General features: G+C 44.3%; 1 protein-coding gene across 5 annotated transcripts; it reads left to right on the forward strand.

Annotated features, from left to right (window-relative positions):
* Nucleotides 1-352: 352 nt before the first annotated feature.
* Nucleotides 353-23248, forward strand: ZNF554 (zinc finger protein 554). Of its 5 annotated transcripts, none has more exons than XM_088838863.1 (6): nucleotides 353-722; nucleotides 1052-1167; nucleotides 7646-7723; nucleotides 8308-8434; nucleotides 8894-9082; nucleotides 10938-23248. In XM_088838863.1, the coding sequence occupies exons 1-6, from the start codon at nucleotides 653-655 to the stop codon at nucleotides 12119-12121; spliced, it is 1764 nt and encodes a 587-aa protein (XP_088694989.1). In that variant the 5' UTR covers nucleotides 353-652; the 3' UTR covers nucleotides 12122-23248. The 5 variants fall into 5 exon arrangements, with proteins under 5 accessions (XP_088694989.1, XP_055287521.2, XP_088694990.1 ...); XM_055431546.2 differs by having other exon boundaries at nucleotides 8891-9082; nucleotides 10938-23246; XM_055431548.2 differs by having other exon boundaries at nucleotides 358-722; nucleotides 8891-9082; nucleotides 21093-23225.
* The last annotated feature ends 924 nt before the right edge of the window (nucleotides 23249-24172 follow it).

The following is a 24172-nucleotide window of genomic DNA, read 5'->3' on the forward strand; positions in this document are numbered from 1 at the left end:
TTCGATCCTTGGGTCAGGAAGATCCCCTGGAGAAGGAAATGCAACTCCAGTATTCTTGCCTGGAAAACCCCATGGACAAAAGAGCCTGGCAGGCTACAGTCCATGGGGTCACAAGAGTCAGACACAACTTAGTGACTAAACCACCATCACCACAACATAAATCAATATATTAATATTACTAATAAATAATCATTAAAACAATAATTTTACTATATAATGGCCTATACATTTACTAATGTGTCAATGAATAATAGCTAATAATGTTATTATTGTTTTATTGGCAAATCTACGTTTCAGGAATAGTGCTGAATATACTGAATTTTCGCCCTTATTTTTTTTAGGCCATGCCACGCGGCATGTCGGCCCCATTCCCCCGACCAGGAATCGAACCTGTGACCCCTGCAGTGGCAGCGGGGAGTCCCCTAGACCGCCACTCGATTTTCTCCCTTAGTGAAGAAATTTGCGCATGCGCCTGAGCTGTTCCAGGAGCGCGCGTGTGCGACTCCTGGATATGAGGACGTCCTCTGAGGCAGAGGTATCTCAATTCTGCGGAGACACCGCCCGCCCAGAGAGGGCGCTGTGACTCAACTCTGCTGCCTCAAGGTGACAGAAACACAGGATCGCGCCCGGAGCTTTTTGGGTCTTGTAGTTCATGGCCTCGTGGTGCGCAAGCGCACTGCCGAATCCGTCGTGGGCGCGCGTCCCCGGGCGACAACGGCGGTGTGAGTTAACTGGGGTCGCCGATGGGGGGCGCGGGCAGGTCGGGTGCTGACGGGTCCCCGGGTCTCGCTGCACTGAGCGCCTCCTCCAAGGCGGGACCCGGGTAGACTAGGCTTGCGCTGTGGGTTACCTGCGCCCACACCTGGGGCCGCAGCACCCGGGCATCTTTCACCCGGGCCGCGCAGACAGGATGCGGCCCCCGAGCCTGGCCCCCGCGCCTGTGCGGGTAGTTAGGCTATCAGGGGTCTGGACGGGTGCTGGGGAGGGGTCCCGAGCGGGAGGAGTGGCCTGGGCGGTTACCCTTGGGTTTGCTCCACCTGTCACACTGCAGGGGCAAAGGAGAGTCAGAGAAGCCGGGCAGCTTGCACCCACCCTGTGAAACAGTCCAGCACCTGCCCTGTGAAAATACCCCTGACGACAGGTCCGTGGGGCAAACTCTGCTGTCAGGTAAATGGAGCGCTCAGAGGCCTAATGTTACAGGGATATGGAGTAAACCGAACGCCCAGACTCCTGCGTGTAGACTTATTGGGCGCTTGGGCAAACCCAGCGGGGAGGTCTCACCTTGGGTGGTTCTGCCCTCTTGGAGGGGTGCTACTGGGCAGTGTCTGAGGCCGTCTGTGGTTGTCAGGACCTGGGGGCTCCTGCCATGGAAGGGATGGAACCAGGGATGCTGCTTCACACCCCACAACGCCCAGGTCGCCCCTCAGAGAACGATCCAGCCCCAGTGTAGGTGTCAAGGAAGAGAGACCCTGGCTTAGCCTTAGCATTGTGGTTCCAATGAGACACTATCAAGGGTCTGCTGCTGCTGCTGCTGCTAAGTCACTTCAGTCGTGTCCGACTCTGTGTGACCCCATAGACAGAAGCCCACCAGGCTTCCCTGTCCCTGGGATTCTCCCGGCAAGAACACTGGAGTGGGTTGCCATTTCCTTCTCCAATGTGTGAAAGTGAAAAGTGAAAGTGAAGTCGCTCAGTTGTGTCCGACCCTTAGCGACCCCATGGACTGCAGCCTACCTGGCTGCTCCATCCATGGGATTTTCTAGGCAAGAGTACTGGAGTGGCTTGCCATTGCCTTCTCCAATCAAGGGTCTACTCCACTGATACCCAGACACCCCTGCTCAGGAATGAGGTTGCAGCCGAGCATTCTGCCAATGCCCCCTGTTCCCTGGGGTGGATTGCATTTTTCCCTGCCAGGAAGCCCTCATCAGCCCTTTCTTGTGGAGAAAGGACAGAGTTTCAGTGGTTTGAACCCTGAAAGGGAAGACCCTGAGGCAGGTGCCAGAGGCCTAGGTGAATGAGGGCCAAATGGGGTCACTGACATCAACCACAAGGGAAGGGGAATCCCTTAAACCACCCAAGTGTGGGAGTGGATTGGTTGAAAGAGCTTGAAAGGGATGGGGGTCCTGAACTCATTACCATCAGATGCAATTTAAAGTCCCGAGAGCAGATAGATCAAGATGTCACAGGGCTCTGGTCCCCCTGAAGCCTCCAGGGGAGCCTCTACCAGCCTCCTATGGTGGCCGTCAGTCCTTGGTGTCTGTTGGCTTGTGGCCACATCACTCCAGTCTCTGCCTCTTTTGTCCCATGGCCTCTCCCTGTGTGTCTCTCTTTTTACAAAATATTTTTATTTTTCTGGCTGCACTAGGTCTTAATTGACGCATTCAAGATCTTTAATTACACATGTGGGATCTAGTTTCCTGACCTGGGATCAAACCCAGGCCCCCTGCATTGGAAGTGTGGAGTCTTAGACACTGGATTACCGGGGAAGTCCACATGTCTATTTTTTCCCCATTAAAATTATTTATTTATTTATTAATGTCTGCACTGGGTGTTCATTGCTATGCATGGGCTTTCTCTAGTTGTGGTGAGTGGTGGCTACTCTTCGTTGTGGTAGGCAGGCTTCTCATTGTGGTGGCTTTTCTTGTTGTGAAGCATGGGCTCTAGGGTGAGTGGGCTTCAGCAATTGTGGCATTCAGGCTCAGTTGCTCTGAGGCATGTGGGATCCTCCTGGACCAGGGATGGAACCTATGTTCCCTGCATTGGCAGGCAGACTTCCAACCATTGGACCACCAGGGAAGTTTCAGCATTTAAACTCTCAGTTGTGGCATGTGGGATCTAGTTCCCTGACCAGATCGAACCTGGGCCACCTGCACTGGGAGCACAGAGTCTTAATCACCGGACCACTAGGGAAGTCTGTGTGTCTTTTTTAAAGACACCAGTCATATTGCATTAGGACACTCTCTATCCCAATATGACCTCAGTTCAGCTCAGTCACTCAATCATGTCCAACTGTTTGAGACCCCATGGACTGCAGCATGCCAGGCCTCCCTGTCCATCACCAGCTCCTGGAGCTTACTCAGACTCATGTCCATTGAGTCAGTGATGCCATCCAACCATCTCATCCTCTGTTGTCCTATTCTCCTTTCACCTTCAATCATTCCCAGCATCAGGATCTTTTCAAATGAGTCAATTCTTTGCATCAGGTGGCCAAAGGATTGGAGTTTCAGCTTCAGCATCAGTCCTTCCAATGAATATTCAGGACTGATTTCCTTTAGGATGGACTGATTGGATCTCCTTCCTGTCCAAGGGACTCTCAAGAGTCTTCTCCAACACTACAGTTCAAAAGCATCAATTCTTCGGCGCTCAGCTTTCTGTATAGTCCAACTCTCACATCCATACATGACTATTGGAAAAACCAAAGCTTTGACTAGATGGACCTTAGTTGGCAAAGTAATATCTCTACTTTTTAATATGCTGTCTAAATTGATCATAACTTTTCTTCCAAGGAGCAAAAATCTTTTAATTTCATGGCTGTAGTCACCATCTACAGTGATTTTGGAGCCCCCAAAAATAGTCTGTCACTGTTTCCATTGTTTCCCCATCTATTTGCCATGAAGTGATAGAATCCAGTGCCATGATCTTAGTTTTCTGAATGTTGAGCTTTAAGCCAATTTTTTCACTCTCCTCTTTCACTTTCATCAAGAGGCTCTTTAGTTCTTCTTCACTTTCAGCCATAGGGGTGGTGTCATCTACACATCTGAGGTTATTGATATTTCTCCCAGCAATCTTGATTCCAGCTTGTGCTTCATCCAGCCCAGCATTTCTTCTGATGTACTCTGCACAAAAGTTAAATACATATGGTGACGATATACAGCCTTGATGTACTCCTTTTCCTATTTGGAACCAGTCTGTTGTTTTATGTCCAGTTCTAACTGTTGCTTCTTGACCTGCATACAGATTTCTCAGGAGTCAGGTCAGGTGGTCTGGTATTCCCATCTCTTTAAGAATTTTCCACAGTTTGTTGTGATCCACACAGTCAAAGGCTTTGGCATAGTTAATAAAGCAGAAGTAGATGTTTTTCTGGAACTCTCTTGCTTTTTCGATGATCCAACGGATGTTGGCAATTTGATTTCTGGTTCCTCTGCCTTTTCTAAATCCAACTTGAACATCTGGAAGTTCACGGTTCATGTACCGTTGAAGCCTGGCTTGAAGAATTTTGAGCATTACTTTACTAGCATGTGAGATGAGTGCAATTGTGCAGTAGTCTGAGCATTCTTTGGGATTGGAATGAAAACTGACTTTTCCAGTCCTGTGACCACTGTTGAGTTTTCCAAATTTGCTGGCATATTGAGTGCAGCACTTTCACAGTATCATCTTTTAGGATTTGAAATAGCTCAGCTGGAATTCCATCACCTCCACTAGCTTTGTTCATAGTGATGCTTCCTAAGGCCCACTTGACTTTGCATTCCAGGATGTCTGGCTCTAGGTGGGTGATCACACCATGGTGTTTATCTGGCTCATTAAGATCTTTTTTGTATACTTTTTCTGTGTATTGTTGCCACCTCTTCTTAATATCTTCTGCTTCTGTTAGGTCCATACCATGTCTGTCCTTTATTGTGCCCATCTTTGCATGAAATGTTCCCTTGGTATCTCTAATTTTCTTGAAGAGACCTATAGTCTTCCCTATTCTATTGTTTTCCTCTATTTCTTTGCCTTGATCACTGAGGAAGGCTTTCTTATCTCTCCTTGCTATTCTTTGGAACTCTGCATTTCAAATGGGTATATCTTTCCTTTTCTCCTTTACCTTTTGCTTCCCTTCTTTTCGCAGCTACTTGTAAGGCCTCCTCAGACAACCATTTTGCCTTTTTGCATTTCTTTTTCTTGGGGATGGTCTTGATCCCTGCCTCCTGTAAAATGTCATGAACCTCCATCCATAGTTCTTCAGGCACTCTTATCTATCAGATCTAATCCCTTGAATCTATTTTTCACTTCCACTGTATAATCATAAGGGATTTGATTTAGGTAATACCTGAATGGTCTAGTGGTTTTCCCTACTTTCTTCAATTTAAGTCTGAATTTGGCAATAAGGAGTTCATGATCTGAGCCACAGTCAGCCCCCAGTCTTGTTTTTGCTGACTGTATAGAGCTTCTGTATCTTTAGCTGCAAAGAATATAATTAATCTGATTTCTGTATATGACCTCATCTTAACTAATTACCTCTGCAAAGATCCTATCTATAGATAAGGTCCCATTCACAGCTACTGGGGGTCAAGACTTAGAGGACATGATTGAGCCCATGCCAGTCTTATCATGAGCAGGTGTGTTTCCCCAGGTTAAGTATTGTGTGTCCCACAGGGGCACCCATCAGCAGATGTTTTTCCAGGGTAAAGTATCATGTGTCCCATCACCTGACGCCACCATGAGGCATGGCTCAGCATGGTATCCTGCACCCATAGCTCCCACCCGCCACGTGGAGGGGGTCAGAGCCAGCTCTCAGGAAAAGAATTTGCATCACATCCCCTCTGGTCCCTCATGGATCTTGTGAAAGCTGCCACCATTTTTAGATTTTTAAACTTTTCTATTTTTAAAACTTGTACCTTGATAGTATATTAAAAAGCAGAGACATTACTTTGCCAACAAAGGTCCATCTAGTCAAGGCTATGGTTTTTCCCATGGTCATGTATGGATGTGAAAGTTGGACTGTGAAGAAAGCTGATTGCCGAAGAATTGATGCTTTTGAACTGTGGTGCTGGAGAAGACTCTTGAGAGTCCCTTGGACCGCAGGGAGATCCAACCAGTCCATTCTAAAGGAGATCAATCCTGGTTGTCTGAAACTGCAATACTTTGGCCACCTCATGCGAAGAGTTGACTCACTGAAAAGACTCTGATGCTGGGAAAGGTTGGGGGCGGGAGGAGAAGGGGACGACAGAGAATGAGATGGCTGCATGGCATCACCGACTCTGTGGACATGAGTTTGAGTGAACTCTGGGAGTTGGTGAGGGACAGGGAGGCCTGGTGTGCTGTGATTCATGGGGTCGCGGAGAGTCAGACACGACTGAGCGACTGAACTGAACTGATTGATTTACTTACTTATTTTTGGCTGTGGTGAGTCTTCATTGCTGTATGTGGGCTGTCTGTAGTTGCGGTGCACAGGCTTATCATTACGGTGGCTTCTCTTGTTGTGGAACATGGGCTGTAAAGTGTGGGCCTCAGTAATTGCAGTAGTTGTTTTTCACAGTGGCTACACCATTTTCCATTCCCACTAGCAATGCATGAGAGTCTCCCATCCTTGGCAACACTCATTATTGTCTTTTTTAATTTATTTTTTAATTGAAGTATGCGTATGCATGCTAAGTCACTTCAGTCCTGTCTGACTTTTTGCGACCCTATGGGTCATAGCTCACCAGGCTCCTCTGCCCATTGGATTCTCCAGGCAAGAATACTGAAATGGGTTTCCATGCCCTCCTCCAGGGGGTTTTCCCGACCCAGGTATCGAACCCATGTCTCTTACATCTCTTGCAGGAAGGAAGGACCCTCACCCGGAGCCTTTGGAGGGGATGGGTCCTGCCACACCTGAATCTCTGACTTCTCACCTCCCTGGAAGAAAATAAGTTTGTGATGTTTTAAGCCTCCCAATTGTGTAGTCATTTGTCACAGCACCCTGGGACGCTAGTACAGAGTGTTTAACTGTAGAACTTGTGTGCCTCCAAGACCTGGTATCTTCTGGTATCTTCATCCAGGAAATGGAGCCACTGGGACTTCCCTGGTGGTCCAGTGGTTAGGATTCTGAGTTTCCACTGCAGGGGCCAGGGTTTGGATCCCTGGTCAGGGGACTAGGATCCCACATGCTGTGTGCCACACAGCACAGCCAAGAAAACAAATAAAACCCACAGAAAATGGAGCCATTAAGACCCCTGGCTTGTCCTGGTGAAACCGATTGGTGTCATTTCAGGGGGGCTCTGAAGACCTCCGGTATCACTGAAAGATAATGTTTCAGTGCAGAGAAGAATTCAGCAAGAGCAAAGTGATAGATAAGTGATTTATTAGAATAAATTGCTTGTGAGGCTTACAAGCAGGCACATGAAAAATGCTATGAGAACTTAGTGGGCTGCAGTTTTAAAATGGGGAGGGGAAGAAGACTGTCTTTCTTGAGTAGCCGTCATGCTTGCATCATCAGCATCTACTCCTCCAGGTTGAGCAGGGGAGTTTTCTTGTCCCTGTGTGGTCCAGCTGGGTCCACAAATGATTGTTTTTCCATGTGTGCAGAGAGCATGTCGTAGGGATCATTAACTTACTGAGCTCACTGGGCAGAATGTGGGGCTCATGCCACCATCGTTTTATTATTTTGGGGCATGTCTCGTGCTTCTGGTTACATGGTTTTGTTGTCAAGAAGGCCTACTTGGTTTAGTAGTTAAACAAACCTGCTTTCTTGAGTAATCATTAACCTACAGCGGTCTCCCATGTTTTTGTACTTCCAATCCCCAAGTGGGATTAATGTTTGATCACCTACTTTGTCCCTTCATTCTGTCCACATCACTGGCTTCCATGACTCTCCTCTGTGTGCATGTGTGACCTCAAGTGGTGGAGAGGACACTGGGGTCCAGGACAGGCCAGATCCAGTCTTCACTCTGCATTTTTCCTCTCCCAGCCCTGCCTGCCCAGGAACCTGCTTTTGCCCAGGAGGGAGGACAGGATGGCTACTGAGTGCCTGCTCCCCTGGCCCCAGGTGAGTGGAACTTCCTCTCCCTTGAAAGGCACCCAGTGTGTCCAGAGGGAACACACCTGTCAGACATGGAGTGCCCTTGCCTTTTGGGAAAGGAGGAGAATTTGTCATGAGTGGGTGTAGGCATTCAAGTGGCTCTTATGTGTAAGGAGGAGGTCCCTTATCCCTTCAGGAGGACTGTGCCTCCTTCCTGGGCTCTAAGCATCTCTGAAGACCCTGAAGTTTCTCCCATAGAGCAGGGAGGGGTGCCCCAAGGCGCCATCCTCTTTAAAATGCACACATATGTATTTTGTTAAATTGTGGTGAAATAGGGCAGGGAACAGAGAAGGCAATGGCAAGCCACTCCAGTACTCTTGCCTGGAAAATCCCATGGACGGAGGAGCCTGGTTGGCTGCCGTCTATGGGGTCGCACAGAGTCGGACACGACTGAAGTGACTTAGCAGCAGTAGGGCAGGGAAGCCTGGCATGCTGCAGTCCATGGAGTGGCAAAGACTTGGACATGACTGAGCAACTAACACTTTCACTTTATTTTCTCTGGACATTGGTTGGGCGTGGCATTCTTGAGCTGACCCATCGTGATATTTTAGGAGGTGGTGACCTTCAAGGATGTGGCCGTAGACTTCTCCATGGAGGAGTGGGAGCTGCTGGACCCTGGTCAGAGGAAGCTCTACAGAGATGTGATGCTAGAGACCTGTGGGAACCTGGCCTCTGTGGGTAAGACCAGCTGGTCCTTCTGTGTCGGTCAAGTCATGTTTGTTTAGCATCTACTGCACATCAAGAACTATGCTAGGAAGTAGGGGTTTACTGGCAAATGAGACGTGCATGGTTCCTGCCCTTGTGGTGTTTCCTGTACAGCAAGTGATCTGATTCCTTCAGTAAATGGCAGCCCGCACCACTGTAGAAATGCATCTTAGCTGAGGCGTCGATAATGTCTCTTGTTCTACTAGTGCCACCTGGAAAGCCCTTAAAACATTTATGGACATTTTAATAGGTATAAAGTGGTATCCACTGTGGTTTTGATTTGTGTTTTCCTAATGACTAGTGATATTGAGTATCTCTTGTGTTTACTGGGCCATTTGGATCTCTGAGGAAGTGTATGATCATTTTTTAAATTAGGAAAATAAAACCTTTAGCTTGGTCTTTGTGTTACCTCTCCTGTGTCTCTTTCAGAAGCCTTGAGGAACCAGAGACCCAATTCAGGCTTTGAGGATGGCACCATATGCCTAGCATCAGCTTCTCAAGTCACCATTCTTTCTCTGTGGATGGCATATTCACTCTTTCAACCAGTGGTATCTTTCCACCTGGAGCAAGGAGAAGCCATGTGGATGGCGGGGAAAGGAACTCTGCGAACTTCACGTTCAGGTGAGAAGCAGGCAGATATGGCCCACTGGGGTAGGGACAGCGTGTGCGGACTCCTGGTCAGAGGTCCCTCCACAGAGGTCCTAATTGTCTAAGGAGAAGGCTGAGGTCCTTGGCTGTTTCTTCCCATGTGCCTTTAGTTTATCCCTCAGCAACCTTCTGCCATGAACCAGCTTCCACTAACCCTCTTTAGGTGCAGAGAAAAATATCCCTTTTCCTTCTAGAAGCCATTTTACCTGTGTTTCCTGTTTCATCTCTTCCCTCTCTGCTTTCTTGATAATTCTTTCCCTCTGCCATTCTTTTTTCTCCTCACTCTGATTTAAAAAAAAAAATTATTGGAGTCTAGTTTATGTATAATGTTTTGTGTTAGCTTCAGGTGTACAGCAAAGTGTTTCAGTTATACATATACATGTATCTATTCTTTTTCAGATTCATTTCCCATATAGGTTATTATAGAATATTGAGTAGTGTTCCCGGTGCCATACAGTAGGTCTTTGTTAGTTATCTGTTTTATATATAGTATTGTGTATATGTCAATCCCAATCCCTCAATTTATAGTATTGTATATATGTCAATCCCAATCCCTCAATTTATCCCTCCTCCACCCCTTTCCCCCATAACCATAAGCTTGTTTTTTACATCTGTGACTCTATTTCTGTTTTGTAAATAATTTCATTTCTACCATTTTTTTTAGATTGCACATAAGAACTATATCATATGTTTGTCCTTCTCTGACTTACTTCACTCAGTATGAATCTTCAAGTTCATCCACATGGCTACAAATGGCATTATTTCATCCTTTTTTATGGCTGAGTGATATTCCAGTGTATATATGTACAGCATCTTTATCTATTCATCTGTCAATGAACAATTTAGGTTGTTTGTATATCTTGGATATTGTGAATAGTGCTGCTATGAACATTGGGATGCATGTATCTTTTCAAACTATGGTTTTCTCCAGGTGTATGCCCAGGAATGGGATTGCTGGATCATATGGTAGCTCTATTTTCAGTTGTTTAAGGAACCTCCTTATTGTTCTCCATAGTGAAATGAAGTGAAGTTGCTCAGTCTTGTCTGACTCTTTGCAGCCCCATGGACTGTAGCTAACAAGGCTTCTCTGTCCATGAAATATTCCAGGCAAGAGTACTGGAGTGGGTTGCCATTTCCTTCTCCAGGGGATCTTCCCTACCCAGAGATCAAACCCGGGTCTCCACTTTGCAGGCAGACACTTTACTGTCTGAGCCACCAGGGAAGCCCTGTTCTCCATAGAAGATGCACCAATTTACATTCCCACCAACAGTGTAGGAGGGTTCCCGTTTCTTCACACTCTCTCCAGCATTTATTATCTGTAGATTTTTTGACGATGGCCATTCTGACTGATGTGAGCTGGTACCTCATCATAGTTTTGATTTGCATTTCTCTAATAATTAGTGATGTTGAGCATAATTTTTTGGGGGGTTGCGTGCTGCACAACTTGCAAGATCTTAGTTCCCTGACCAGAGATTGTACCCAGGCCTTTGGCAGTGAGAGCATTAAGTCCAAACCATTGAACTGCCAGAGAATTCACAATGTTGAGCATCTTTTCATGTGCTTTTTGCCAGATGTCTGTCTTATTCCATCTGCAATCTTATTCCCCTTTCTTTCCACATTTACTTTTTGCTCCACCAGCATTCTGATCCATCTTTCCTTAACCTTGCCTTCCTCCATGTTAAAAGCTGCTGTTTGAACATGAATCCACAAGTCCTTTGTATATGTTGGAAATGCTTTTTTTGTTGTTGTTGAAAATAATTTTGTCTTACTATTCTTAAGTTAGAACTTTCTTCTCCCTGTCCCCCACCCAACCTTCAATTTGTTTCAGATTGGGAGACTAAATTGAGAAGCCAACAGTCAGTTCACAAGAAGGTGGTTTTGGAAGAAGAACCACTTGGGGATATGAATATTACAAAGCTCCCCAGAGAGGACTGGGGTTATGCTGAATTTGAGGGGAACTGTAAAGACTCCCAGAGGCTTTTGAGGCAAATGGGGTACCCCCAGAGAGAAGTATTTTGTCAAGAGAAGGCTATTGACTGGTATGAATTTGGGGAAAACTGTAACCTGAGTTCAGACCTTGTTTTATCACGAGATTCTATAGGAAGACATTTTTATGACTATGACTTAGCTATTGAGAGTTTGGTATCTGATCCATTCTTAAACCATCATCAGATGGGCTATCCAGACCAGAGACCTTGTGAAAGTATTAAATGTGGAAAGGATCTCAGCCAAAATTTTCACCTTATTCCACATGAAAGAACTCAAATGGGGGAGAGAATTTCTGCATATGCAGAAAGTGGGAAATCATTTAATCATGGTATGGCAATTACCATACAAAACAGAATCAATACAGTGGAGAAACCCTATGCATGTCACCATTGTGGGAAAGTATTTAACCGGAGGCATTCCCTGAGTGAGCATCAGAGAATCCATACAGGAGAGAGACCATTTGAGTGTCAGGAATGTGGGAGAGCCTTTACACACAGCTCAACCCTCACTCGGCATTTGAGAACTCATACTGGAGAAAAGCCTTATGCATGCCATGAATGTGGGAAAGCCTTCAACAGGATTTCATCTCTTACCCAACATCAGAGGATCCACACAGGGGAAAAGCCCTATCAATGTGAAGACTGTGGGAAATCCTTCTGCCAGAGTTCTTACCTGACCTTGCACAAGAGAACGCACACAGGCGAGAAGCCCTATGAGTGTAATAAATGTGGAAAAGCCTTCAGTGACCGTTCATCTCTCAACCAACATGAACGGACTCACACTGGCAAGAACCCCTATGAGTGTAATCAGTGTGGAAGGGCCTTCAGCCAGAGGTCTTCCCTGGTTCGACATGAGAGAACCCACACTGGAGAGAAGCCATATCTCTGTAATGAATGTGGAAAAGCCTTCAGCCAGAGCTCCTCCCTTGTCACACACCAGAAAACTCACAATAGTCAGAAAACCTATAAAATAATTGATTGTGGGAAAACTTTCTACCAGAGCAGCCACCTTGTTGGATTTTAGAGCTTGCTTGCTGTCTTGTGATGTACTGTTTAGCACTCTACCCTGTAGGTATGTTCAGACTTTGCCCCTCTGATGTACTGTTTGTGAAGTAGTCTTAGTCCTCATTCTTGAATTAAAGCACTGAAGTCCAGATCTGAGAAGGGACCTTATAAGGGGGAGAAATTGCCATTGAACTATGCCCAACAACTGCCACCCTCTTGGAAAAGATCAGTGAATGGATTGGGAATTTGCTGAGAATTACCATATTAATTTAGTTGTTCAAACAAAGGATATTCTGTTTCAACTTTTGTTTCAATAATCTGTTTTAATATTTTGTTTAATCATTTTGCCTTTCTTGGTCACTTAGCTAGGTCCTGACTTGTCTCACATACTACTGTAGCAATGCAGAGTGTATGCAAAGATAGAAAATGCTACCATAGTTGAAAAGGACACATGTACCTCAATGTTCATTGCAGCACTATTTACAATAACTAAGCCATAGAACTCACCTAGATGTCCATCAACAGAGGAATGGATAAAGAAGTTATGCTACATATACACAATGGAATATTACTCAGCCATAAAAAGGAACACATTTGACTCAGTTCTAATAAGGTGGATCAACCTGGAGCCTACTATACAGAGTGAAGTAAGTCAGAAAAACAAATATCATATATTAACGCATATATATGCAATCTAGAAAAATGGTACTGATGAACCTATCTGCAGGACAACAATAGAGACACAGACATAGAAAACAGACTTTGGACATATGAGTGGAAGGAGAGGGTGGGACGAATTGAGAGAGTAGCATTGAAACATATACATTCAGTTCAGTTCAGTTCAGTCGCTCCGTCGTGTCCAACTCTTTGCGACCCCATGAATCACAGCATGCCAGGCCTCCCTGTCTATCACCAACTCCTGGAGTTCACTCAAACTCACGTCCATCGAGTTGGTGATGCCATCCAGCCATCTCATTCTCTGTCGTCCCCGTCTCCTCCCACCCCCAATCCCGTAAAATTAGATAGCGGGAATTTACTAAATGATGTTGGGAGCTCAAATCCAGTGCTCTATGACAACCTAGAGGGGTGGGAAGAAGGTTCAAGAAGGAGGGGACATATGTACACCTATGGCTGATCCATGTTGATATGAGGCAGAAGCCAACACAATAATGTAAAGCAATTATCCTCCAATTAAAAATAAGTTTAAATAAAAATAAATATTCAAGTAAAAAAAAAAGAAAATATTTTGGATGCAGGGTGAAAGGAAAGAATGCAAAGTAGTATGTGTAATTCTATCCAGTGAAGTCAAAATGTATACATACAGGGGAAAAGGCCAGACAGTGATGTGCAGAAATGAATTGAGTTTTATTTGTTAGGGTCGTCTGATTATGTGTGATTTCCTGCCTTTGCCATTTCATTTTGTATTGTTAGCATCATTTTGACAATAAGAAAAAAACAAACGACTCCAAGGGTTATTGAGTTTCAGTGATCAGTTGGAAGGGGACTATGGATACCAAGGTGTCAAGGATACAATGAAGTAGGTCTTGGGACACGAGGTGAAGTGACCTTTGCTGGCCTGGGGGGAAAGTCCCAACTGTGAGATCTACTTGCCTGAGTGTGGATATGCATCTCCCTCATCATTAACATTTATTGGGTCCTTACTATATTCCCAGCACCACTCGAACTCCTGTATGTGTTCTCTCATTTTATCTTCCAAAAATAGCATGAGATAGTAACTTTTCATATCCCCTTATTAGAAAAGGAGAAACAGAAATAAGGTACCCTAACCAAATTCACCCAACTGGAAAGTAGCGGGATCTGGATTTGAACTTGAGCTGGCTATACCAGGACAGTGTCATATTTGAAAGGAGGGATGCAAGGGAGCTGTCTTTTCCCAAATTGTCCCTTAAAAACATCACTAAAATGTCATGTGACTCTTCCCCTTTCCTTGGAACTAACAAGGGAAGCTATGAGGGAGATCTCCAGTCAGCTCTTCTCCCACCTAACTTGGACCTGATCATGTGAATATTATTGCCTATCCCTAAAGTAAAGATTCTCCATCTGGGGTCTGTGTAGACCCGACTTGGTTGATGGATACGTTTAAGGGCTCTGTGAATGAAAGTGAAAGTAAAAGTTGCTCAGTTGTGTCTGACTCTTTGCAATCCCATGGACTATACAGCCCATGGAATTCTCCTGGCCAGAATCCAGGAATAGGTAGCTGTTCCCTTCTCCAGGGGATCTTCCCAACCCAGAGATCGTACCCTGGTCTCCTGCATTGCAGGTGGATTTTTTACCAGCTTAGCCATCAGGGAAGCCCCTGTGAACAACCTTGAGCTATTTATTATGCTGTACTCTGAGAATGTGTCTACTCCTTATTATTGGAGTATAATTGCTTTACAATGTTGTATTAGTTTCTGCTGTACAATGAAGTAAATTGGCTGTTCAGTTCAGTCACTTAGTCGTGTCCAACCCTTTGCAACTCCATGGACGGCAGCATGCCAGGCCTCCCTGTCCATTACCAACTCCAGGAGTTTACCCAAACTCATGTCCATAGAGTTGGTGATGCCATCCCACCATCTTATCCTCTGTCATCCCCTTTTCCTTCTGCCCTCTATCTTTCCCAGAATCAGGGTCATTTCAAATGAGTCAGCTCTTTGCATCAGGTGGATAAAGTATTGGAGTTTCAGCTTCAACATCAGTCCTCCAATGAACACTCAAGACTGATCTCCTTTAGGATGGACTGGCTGGATCTCCTTGTAGTCCAAGGGACTCTCAAGAGTCTTCTCCAACACCACAGTTCAAAAGCATCAATTCTTCAGCGCTCAGCTTTCTTCACAGTCCAACTCTCACATCCATACATGACTACCGGAAAAACCATAGCCTTGATTAGACACACCTATGTTGGCAAAGTAATGTCTTTGCTTTCTAATATGTTGTCTAGGTTGGTCATAACTTTCCTTCCAAGGAGCAAGCGTCTTTTAATTTCATGGCTGCAATCAGCATCTGCAGTGATTTTGGAGCCCAAAAAAACAAAGTCTGACACTGTTTCCACTGTTTTTCCATCTATTTCCCATGAAGTGATGGGACCAGATGCCATGATCTTTGTTTTCTGAATGTTGAGCTTCAAGCCACCTTTTTCACTCTCCTCTTTCACTTTCATCAAGAGGCCCTTTAGTTCTTCTTCACTTTCTGCCATAAGGGTGGTGTCATCTGTATATCTGAGGTTATTGATATTTCTCCCAGCAATCTTGATTCCAGCTTCTGCTTCATCCAGTCCAGCGTTTCTCATAATGTACTCTGCATATATGTTAAATAAGCAGGGTGACAATATACAACCTTGACATACTCCTTTTCATATTTGGAATCAATCTGTTGTTCCATGTCCAGTTCTAACTGTTGCTTCCTGACCTGCATACAGATTTCTCAGGAGGCAGGTCAGGTGGTCTGATATTCCCATCTCTTTCAGAATTTTCCACAGTTTATTGTGATCCACACAGTCAAAGGCTTTGGCATAGTCAGTAAAGCACAAATAGATGTTTTTCTGGAACTCTCTTGCTTTTTCCATGATCCAGCAGATGTTGGCAATTTGATCTCTGCTTCCTCTGCGTTTTCTAAATCCAACTTGAACATCTGGAATTTCACGGTTCATGTATTGCTGAAGCCTGGCTTGGAGAATTTTGAGCATGACTTTACTAGCCTGTGAGATGAGTGCAGTTGTGCGGTAGATTGAGCATTCTTTGGCATTGCCTTTCTTTGGGATTGGAATGAAAACTGACCTTTTCCAGTCCTGTGGCCACTGCTGAGTTTTCCAAATTTGCTGGCATATTGAGTGCAGCACTTTCACAGCATCATCTTGTAGGATTTCAAATAGCTCAACTGGAATTCCATCACCTCCACTGGCTTTGTTCATAGTAATGCTTCCTAAGGCCCACTTGACTTCACATTCCAGGATGTCTGGCTCTAGGTGAGTGATCACTGCTGCTGCTAAGTCATGTCTGACTCTGTGCGACCCCATAGACGGCAGCCCACTAGGCTCCCCTGTCCCTGGGATTCTCCAGGCAAGAACACTGGAGTGGGTTGCCATTTCCTTCTCCAATGCATGAAAGTGAAGAGTGAAAGTGAAGTCGCTCAGTCGTGTCTGACCGTCAGCAACCCTATGGACTGCAGCCTAACCAGGCTCCTCTGTCCATGGGATTTTCCAGGCAAGAGTACTGGAGTGGGGTGCCATTGCCTTCTCCAGGTGACTGATCACACCATCATGATTAGCTGGGTCGTGAAGATTTTTTTTTTTTGTACAGTTCTTCTGTGTATTCTTGCCATCTCTTCTTAATATCTTCTGCTTCTATTAGGTCCACGCCATTTCTATCCTTTATTGTGCCCACCTTTGCATGAAATGTGCACTTGGTATCTCTAATTTTCTTGAAGAGATCTATAGTTTTTACCATTCTATTGTTTTCCTCTATTTCTTTGCACTGATCACTGAGGAAGGCTTTCTGATCTCTCCTTGCTATTTGGAACTCTGCATTCAAATGGGTATATCTTTCCTTTTCTCCTTTGCTTTTCACTTTTCTTCTTTTGACAGCTATTTGTAAGGCCTCCTCAGACAGCCATTTTGCTTTTTTGCATTTCTTTTTCTTGGGGATGGTCTTGATCGCTGTCTCCTGTACAGTGTCACAAACCTCCATCCATAGTTCATCAGGCACTCTTTCAGATCTAGTCCCTTACATCTATTTGTCACTTCCACTGTATAATCATAAGGGATTTGATTTAGGTCATATCTGAATGGACTAGTGGTTTTCCCTACTTTCTTCAATTTAAGTCTGAATTTGGTAATAAGGAGTTCATGATCTGAACCACAGTCAGCTCCTGGTCTTGTTTTTGCTGACTGTATAGAGCTTCTTCATCTTTGGCTGAAAAGAATATAATCAATCTGATTTCAGTGTTGGTCATCTGGTGATGTCCCTGTATAGAGTCTTCTCTTGTGTTGTTGGAAGAGGGTGTTTACTATGACCAGTGCATTCTCTTGGCAAAACTCTATTAGCCTTTGCCTTGCTTCATTCGATACTCCAAGGCCAAATTTGCCTGTTACTCCAGGTGTTTCTTGACTTCCTACTTTTGCATTCCAGTCCCCTATAATGAAAAGGACATCTTTTTTGGGTGTTAGTTCTAAAAGGTCTTGTAGGTCTTCACAGAACCGTTCAACTTCAGCTTCTTCAGCGTTATTGATCGGGGCATAGACTTGGATTACTGTGATATTGAATGGTTTGTCTTGGAAACGAACAGAGATCATTCTGTTGTTTTTGAGATTGCATCCAAATACTGCATTTCGGACTCTTTTGTTGACTATGATGGCTACTCCATTTCTTCTAAGGGATTCCTGCCCAGAGTAGTAGATATAATGGTCATCTGAGTTGAATTCACCCATTCCAGTCCATTTTAATTCGCTGATTTTAAAATGTCAATGTTCACTCTTGCCATCTCCTGTTTGACCACTTCCAATTTGCCTTGATTCATGGATTCCAGGTTCCTATGCCATATTGCTCTTTACAGCATTGGACCTTGCTTCTATCACCAGTCACATCCACAACTGGGTGTTGTTTTTGCTTTGGCTCCCTCTCTTCATTCTTTCTGGAGTTATTTCTCCACTGCTCTCAAGTAGCATATTGGGCACCTACTGACCTGGGGAGTTCATCTTTCAGTGTCCTATATTTTTCCCTTTTCATACTGTTCATGGGGTTCTCAAGGCAAGAATACTGAAGTGGTTTGCCATCCCCTTCTCCAGTGGACCACATTTTGTCAGAACTCTCCACCATGACCCGTCCGTCTCGGGTGGCCCTACACGGCATGGCTTAGTTTCATTGAATTAGACAAGGCTGTGGTCCATGTGATTAGATTGGTTAGTTTTCTGTGATTGTGGTTTCAATTTGTCTGCCCTCTGATGCCCTCTCTTAGCGTCTACCATCTTACTGGGGTTTCCCTTACCTGGGACATGGGGTATCTCTTCATGCTGCTCCAGCAAAGCGCAGCCACTGCTCCTTACCTTGGATGTGGGGTATCTCCTCTCAGCTGCTCGCTGCTCCAGCACCACGTAGCTGCCGCTCACCGCTCCATATATATGTAGGTATACATATATCCCCTCCTTCTTGAACATCCCTTCCACTCCCAATGCCCCTCTCCCCATGTCTACTCCTTTGAATTTCCAATACTTATTGAAGCATGCTGTGTGCCTTACTATGTGGCCAACTTGTAAAAGTATTTAATAGATCTTGAGGAGTTGTATTCAGTTTTTATTATTTGGATCCTGGCATCTTTATTACATCAACCCTGTTAATCAATGTTTCTCAAATTTCTTGTCAGGAGTTTCAGGTTTAATAAGTGGGAGTTGGAGCCCAGTAATGTGCATTTTTAACTCACACACCAGTTGGTTTCACTGATGCTCCTTCTTTTTCAGAGACACTTAGAGAAATACTGCTTATCCTTAATTATCCTTATTGTCGATTCAAAGATCAGGAGCTCAAGATAATTAACTTACTGTGACCTATTGCTATTGTGCTTAATTTCCCTTGGTATTTATTTTCTGTTGTTTTTCTTCTTCTTCATTTTCATCCTGTTTTTTTGTTTGTTTGTTTGTTTTCTTTTACTTGGGGTAGATAATTCATGACAGGTCTTCACTGTGAATTATACCCTTTATCGTGTTGAAGTGATCTCTTTGTATGCTTTAATTAATAGCACCCCCCTGCCTTTTAGACAAAATTAATCTGTTAATTTTTCACTTCCTTTAATTTCCACTTTTAAAATCCCATGTCCTTAAATTTTAGCATAAAATTGTAATTTGTTCTAAGATTCTTCTCGTAGTGGAATATTTATGCCAATCACTGCTATAATAGATGTTATTGGCTTTAATTCTCCTAATATGTTTTGTCATTTCCCTTATTCTGACACTTTTTTCCTTTCTGTCTTTTACTCTGTTGTCTGTACTGATGGATTTATTTTTCTGATCATTTATTATAATTGCTTTCATTTCTTTTGGCACTTTAAAAAATTGAACTAAACATTATAATTAAACTCATATACTGTAATTTATCAACATTAAGCAGTTTTTGAAGAATGTAAAAGTCAAGTTGCAGAGTATGTATAATATAATGACTTTTAAAAATGTACTTGGCTGCACTGGGTTTTAACTGCAGCATGAGGGATCTCCAATCTTCGTTGTGGCATACAGGCTCTTTAGTTGTGGCATGTGAACTCTTATTTGCAACCTGTGGGATCTTAGTTCCCCAACCAGGAATTGAACCCAGGCCTCCTGCATTGGGAGTGCAGAGTCTTAGCCACTGGGCCACCAAGGAAGTTCAGTATAATTGTATTTTAATGAAATTTGAAAATGTTATATGTAGTGAATGGATCTATGTGTATGGCATGGCAATAATAAACACCAAACTTGTGATGATGATTTTTCCTGGGAAGAAACGGAGGGTAATTGGGTCTGAGAGGTAATACACAGGGCATCTGAACTCTATCTGCAATGTTTTCTTTCTTTCAAGAAAGCTGATAGGAGTTCCCTGGTGGTCCAGTGGTTAGGACTCTGTGCTTTCACTGCCGAGGGCTGGGATTCAGTCATTGGTCAGGGAACTAAGATCTTGCAAATTACAGGGTGTGGCAAAAAAAAAAAAAATCTAATAGAATATGTGGTAAGTGTGTAGGATTTAATAGAGCTTAGCAGGAGATACATAAGTATCCAAAACATTATTCCCTGCCTATGCTGTATGATTCCATGCTCAATCATGTCTAACTCTTTGTGACCCCATGGCCTATGACCCACCAGGCTCCTCTGTCCATGGGATTCTCCAGGCAAGAATACTGGAGTGGGTTGCCACTTCCTTCCCCACTGTATTACTAAAATATTTCAGAATAGCTTTTAAATGCTCCCCTTTCCCCTTATGTTGTGGTTAATATTAATACATGCCTCCATGAGGAATGCAGAAATCAACTATGGATACTTATAATGGATACTTACGGATAATATTTCTAGTCAGAACATCAAATCATCTCTGCAAAAACTGCTACATTTCAAAAACAAATATGCAGAGATGTTCTCTGCACACTGGTCCCATGACTCTGAGAGATACTGTAACATTAGCAGAGCCAGGTTGAAGGAGCACATGGAAGGTTCAAAACTACCTCTGGAAAGATAAACTTGGAAGAAGAGTTATTTGTGCCACTTACTAAGCTTCTGTCTCTCCTTCAGACCCATGCTATGAGTTACCTGTTGCTGCTGTAACAAATTACCACAGTCAGTGACTTAAAACAACCAGTTTATTCTTATCATGGTTCTGGAGGTCAGAAGTCCAAATTCAAAGCGCCAGCAGGGCTGGTCCCTCCAGAGGCTACAGGGGAGCACTGGCTCCTGCATTTCCAGCTTCTAGAGGTACCGCATCCCTGGCTCATGGTCGGCCCTTCCCTCCATCCTCACAGCCAGCAGCGCATCATCTTCTGTCTCTCTCTGCCTCTGACTCTCCCCCTCCCTCTTATAAAGACCCTGTGATGACACTGTTGCCCCCAGGGAATCCAGGGTCATCCCCGTCTCAGGGGCCTTAACATAATCTTTCCTGCAAATTTACAACCTAAGGTGACATTCACAAGTCCTGGTGGTTAGGATGTGGACATCTTTGGGGACCTTTATTCTGCTGGTTGCACCTACCCTTCGATGAAAGAGGAGAGTGAAAAAAGCTGAAGCAAAACTCAACATTCAAAAAGTAAGATCATAGCATCCGATCCCATCACTTCATGGCATTAAATGGGGAAACAATGAAAACAGTGACACACTTTATTTTCTTGGGCTCCAAAATCAGTACAGATGGTGACCACAGCCACAAAATTAAGACGCTTGCTCCTTGGAAGGAAACCTATGATAAACCTTGACAGCATATAAAAAAGCAGAGACATCACTTTGCAGACCAAGATCCTTATAGTCAAAGCTATGGTTTTTCCAGGATTCATGCACAGATGTGAGAGTTGGACCATAAAGAAGGCTGAGTGCCATCTGATGCTTTCAAATTGTGGTGCTGAAGAAGGCCCTTGAGAGTTCCTTGGACTGCAACAAGATCAAACCAGTCTATCCTAAAGGAAATCAAGCTTGAATATTCATTGGAAGGACAGATGCTGAAGGTGAGGCTCCAATACTTTGGCCACCTGAAGAGAAGAGCTGACTCATTGGAAAAGACCCTGATGCTGGGAAAGATTAAGGGCAGGGGAGAAAGGGAAGACAGAGGATGAGATGGTTGGATGGCATCACCGACTCAATGGATATGAGTTCGAGCAAACTCTGGGAGATAGTGAAGGACAGGGAAGCCTACATGCTGCAGTGCATGGGGTCACAGAGTCAGACACAACTTAGCTGAACACCAAGAGCCCTTCAATTCTTAGTTTTGTGATGTGGGTGGAAACGCTGCAAAGCTGGTTCTGCTTTGCCAGCAGCTTCTGCCAACTGGAGGGAGGGTGGAAGGCTGGAGAGGGGAGAGGGATTTGTCTTCACTGCCCCTTTTACTTCTTGAGTGTTTGAGGAATAATATCTCAGTGTGGCCTGAATATAGATTGAATCATCTCTCCTTTTGCTCAGATGACCACACCTGTTACTTTTCTCTCTTGTGACAATGGGTGTTTGTGAAGTATTCAGAAGACAGCCTCATTTTTTACCTTAACATGAAATGACATATTCTTTATGTGTGATGCTCACAGAATACATCTCTGAATATGTTATGGCAAACAAACAGGAGTGTTTGAGGAGGGTCATGCCATCACCCATTCTTAAGTGTGTGCGCGCTCAGTCATGTCCGAGTCTGTGACCCATGGACTGTAGCCCACCAGGCCCTTTTGTCCATGGGATTCTCTAGGTAAGAATACTGGAGTGGGTAGCCATTCCCTTCTCCAGGGGATCTTCCCCACCCAGGGATAGAAACTGTGTCTCTTGCATTGGCAGAAGGATTCTTTACCACTTGAGCCCATTGGGAGGCAGGCTTCTAAATTCATGCCTATTTACTGAAACTCAGCATGGATCATTAATCCATATTTTTAAAAGTCTATATTTGTAATAGTTTATAAATTCAGTATTTTTGCCTTGAAGCTTTTTTATATGCTAATTTTCTTAACACTCATTTTTATGAACACATCTAAAACATTTTTGAAAACCCTATAAAAAGGAATTTTAATTGTATTTATTTTTTGGCCATGCTGTGAGACTTACAGGATTTTTAGTTCCTCAACCAGGGAATGAATATGGGCTGGTGGCAGTGAGAGCGCAGTCCTAACCACTGGGCCACCAGGGAATTCCCTAAAAAGGAATTTTAAAAATTCTGTCTGTAAATTAAATGACAAGCAATATCAGAGTTTGGACATACACTTAACATCAAATGAGAGAATGTTTTCTGAAAGAAGCAGGCATATTAAATGCATTAGATGTTTAGCACCCATCTAGTAAGTATATTAAGAGTTTTCGCGTCCATCACAAATTTATATAAGCATGTTTGGTTGTTGTTTTATATCAGTTAAGGTAGGAATTCACTTGCCTCAGGGATATCATAGCCTTAAAAAACCTTTAAAAAAAAAATATTGTGGTAAAAAACACATGGGCTTCCCCAGTGGCTCAGCAATAAAGAATAAGCCTGCAATGCAGGAGACAAGGGTTTGATCCCTGGGTCAGTAAGAGCCCCTGGAGGAAGAAATAACAACCCACTTCAGTATTCTTGCAGGGAAAATCCCATGGACAGAGGAGCCTGGTGGGCTATAGTTCATAGGGTCACAAAGAGTTTGACAGGACTGAGCAACTGAGCAGGCAGTAGGCAAAACACGCATAACATGAAATTTACCATCTTAACCATTTTTAAATGTCAGCTGCTAACAGAATTGTGTCTCACAGATAGCACATAAAGGTCCAAACAGAGCCAATCCTTTGCTGTTAAACACATGTGCTGTGAAGTTACTTGATGGATATTTATTATAATTATTTATGGCTGCATTTAACAAACTTTTCATTCTGTTTGATGCTATTTACACTACTGTATAAAGGAAGCGAATGACAAGAAAAGTCCCAATAAATAAATAATCTTCATTTAATTGTGATTTACCTTAAGAATTGTGTGATCATCCACTCTTCCTGGGAAGATTCAAAGGCCAACGTGCTTTTTCGATGGCTCTGATACTTAAGGGTCTCCAAGAGGCTAGGAATGAAGAGTGTTTCTAACATTAAAAAAAAAGCTGGTATTAAGTACATTCACACTGTTATACAATACCAGACCCTTTTCATTTTCAAAATTCTCTGGGGATACTCTAAAAACCCCATCAGACATAAATTTCCCTGCAGTGCAAAATGTACAGCTGAGGACTGTGATGTCTCACACCTGCGGATATGCTGAGATCAGTCCTGCACGGAGATGGGGCCTGGAAGTCTGACCTCCCATGGGGTACAGTGCCTGCGTTGCTGACCTCAAGGCCCAGTAGTGAGGACGAGGACGAAGGGCGGGGCCTCCGCGTGTCGAAAGACACACGTCAAAATCAAGCAAGATCCCCACTTGCAGAGTGTGATGTTATTTTACGCTGAGCGTCTTTGTTCTTAAGTAAAAAGGCATGTTTCCACGGTGACCTTGATCCCTGTCCGACTTCCCGGCCCCAGAGGCCCCCTCCTCACCCACCCTGTCCAGTCCTCTCTAGTCCCGGTTCCGGACAGGGACTCTCCTTGTGAAAACTGAGTCAGGACTTCGGGTCCAGGAGGAGGACTTGGGAGGGCCCGCCCGCACAGGAGCGAGTTCTGCTCAGAGCCCGGGGCTAGTTGACAGTATCCTGAAGCCAAGTCCACTCAATAAGTCAGAGGGCGGGAAAAATCAAAGGCGTTCGGGCGGAGCCGGAGAATTGTCCAATCAGGGGCACAAGGAGACGGGTCTCGGGAAACCTTCCAGTCAGGAGCCCCGGCAGTAAAAATGTTCGAAGATTGCCCAATCAGACCGGTGAGGTGTGAAGCATTCCCCAATCATAATCCAGGACGAAGAGAGTGTCAGGAGCACCGTCCAATCAGGGCCGA

Source organism: Moschus berezovskii, chromosome 8 (assembly GCF_049115385.1).
Source record: "Moschus berezovskii isolate FMDL1 chromosome 8, NW_MosBer_1.0, whole genome shotgun sequence".
NCBI classification, from domain to species: Eukaryota; Metazoa; Chordata; class Mammalia; order Artiodactyla; family Moschidae; genus Moschus; species Moschus berezovskii.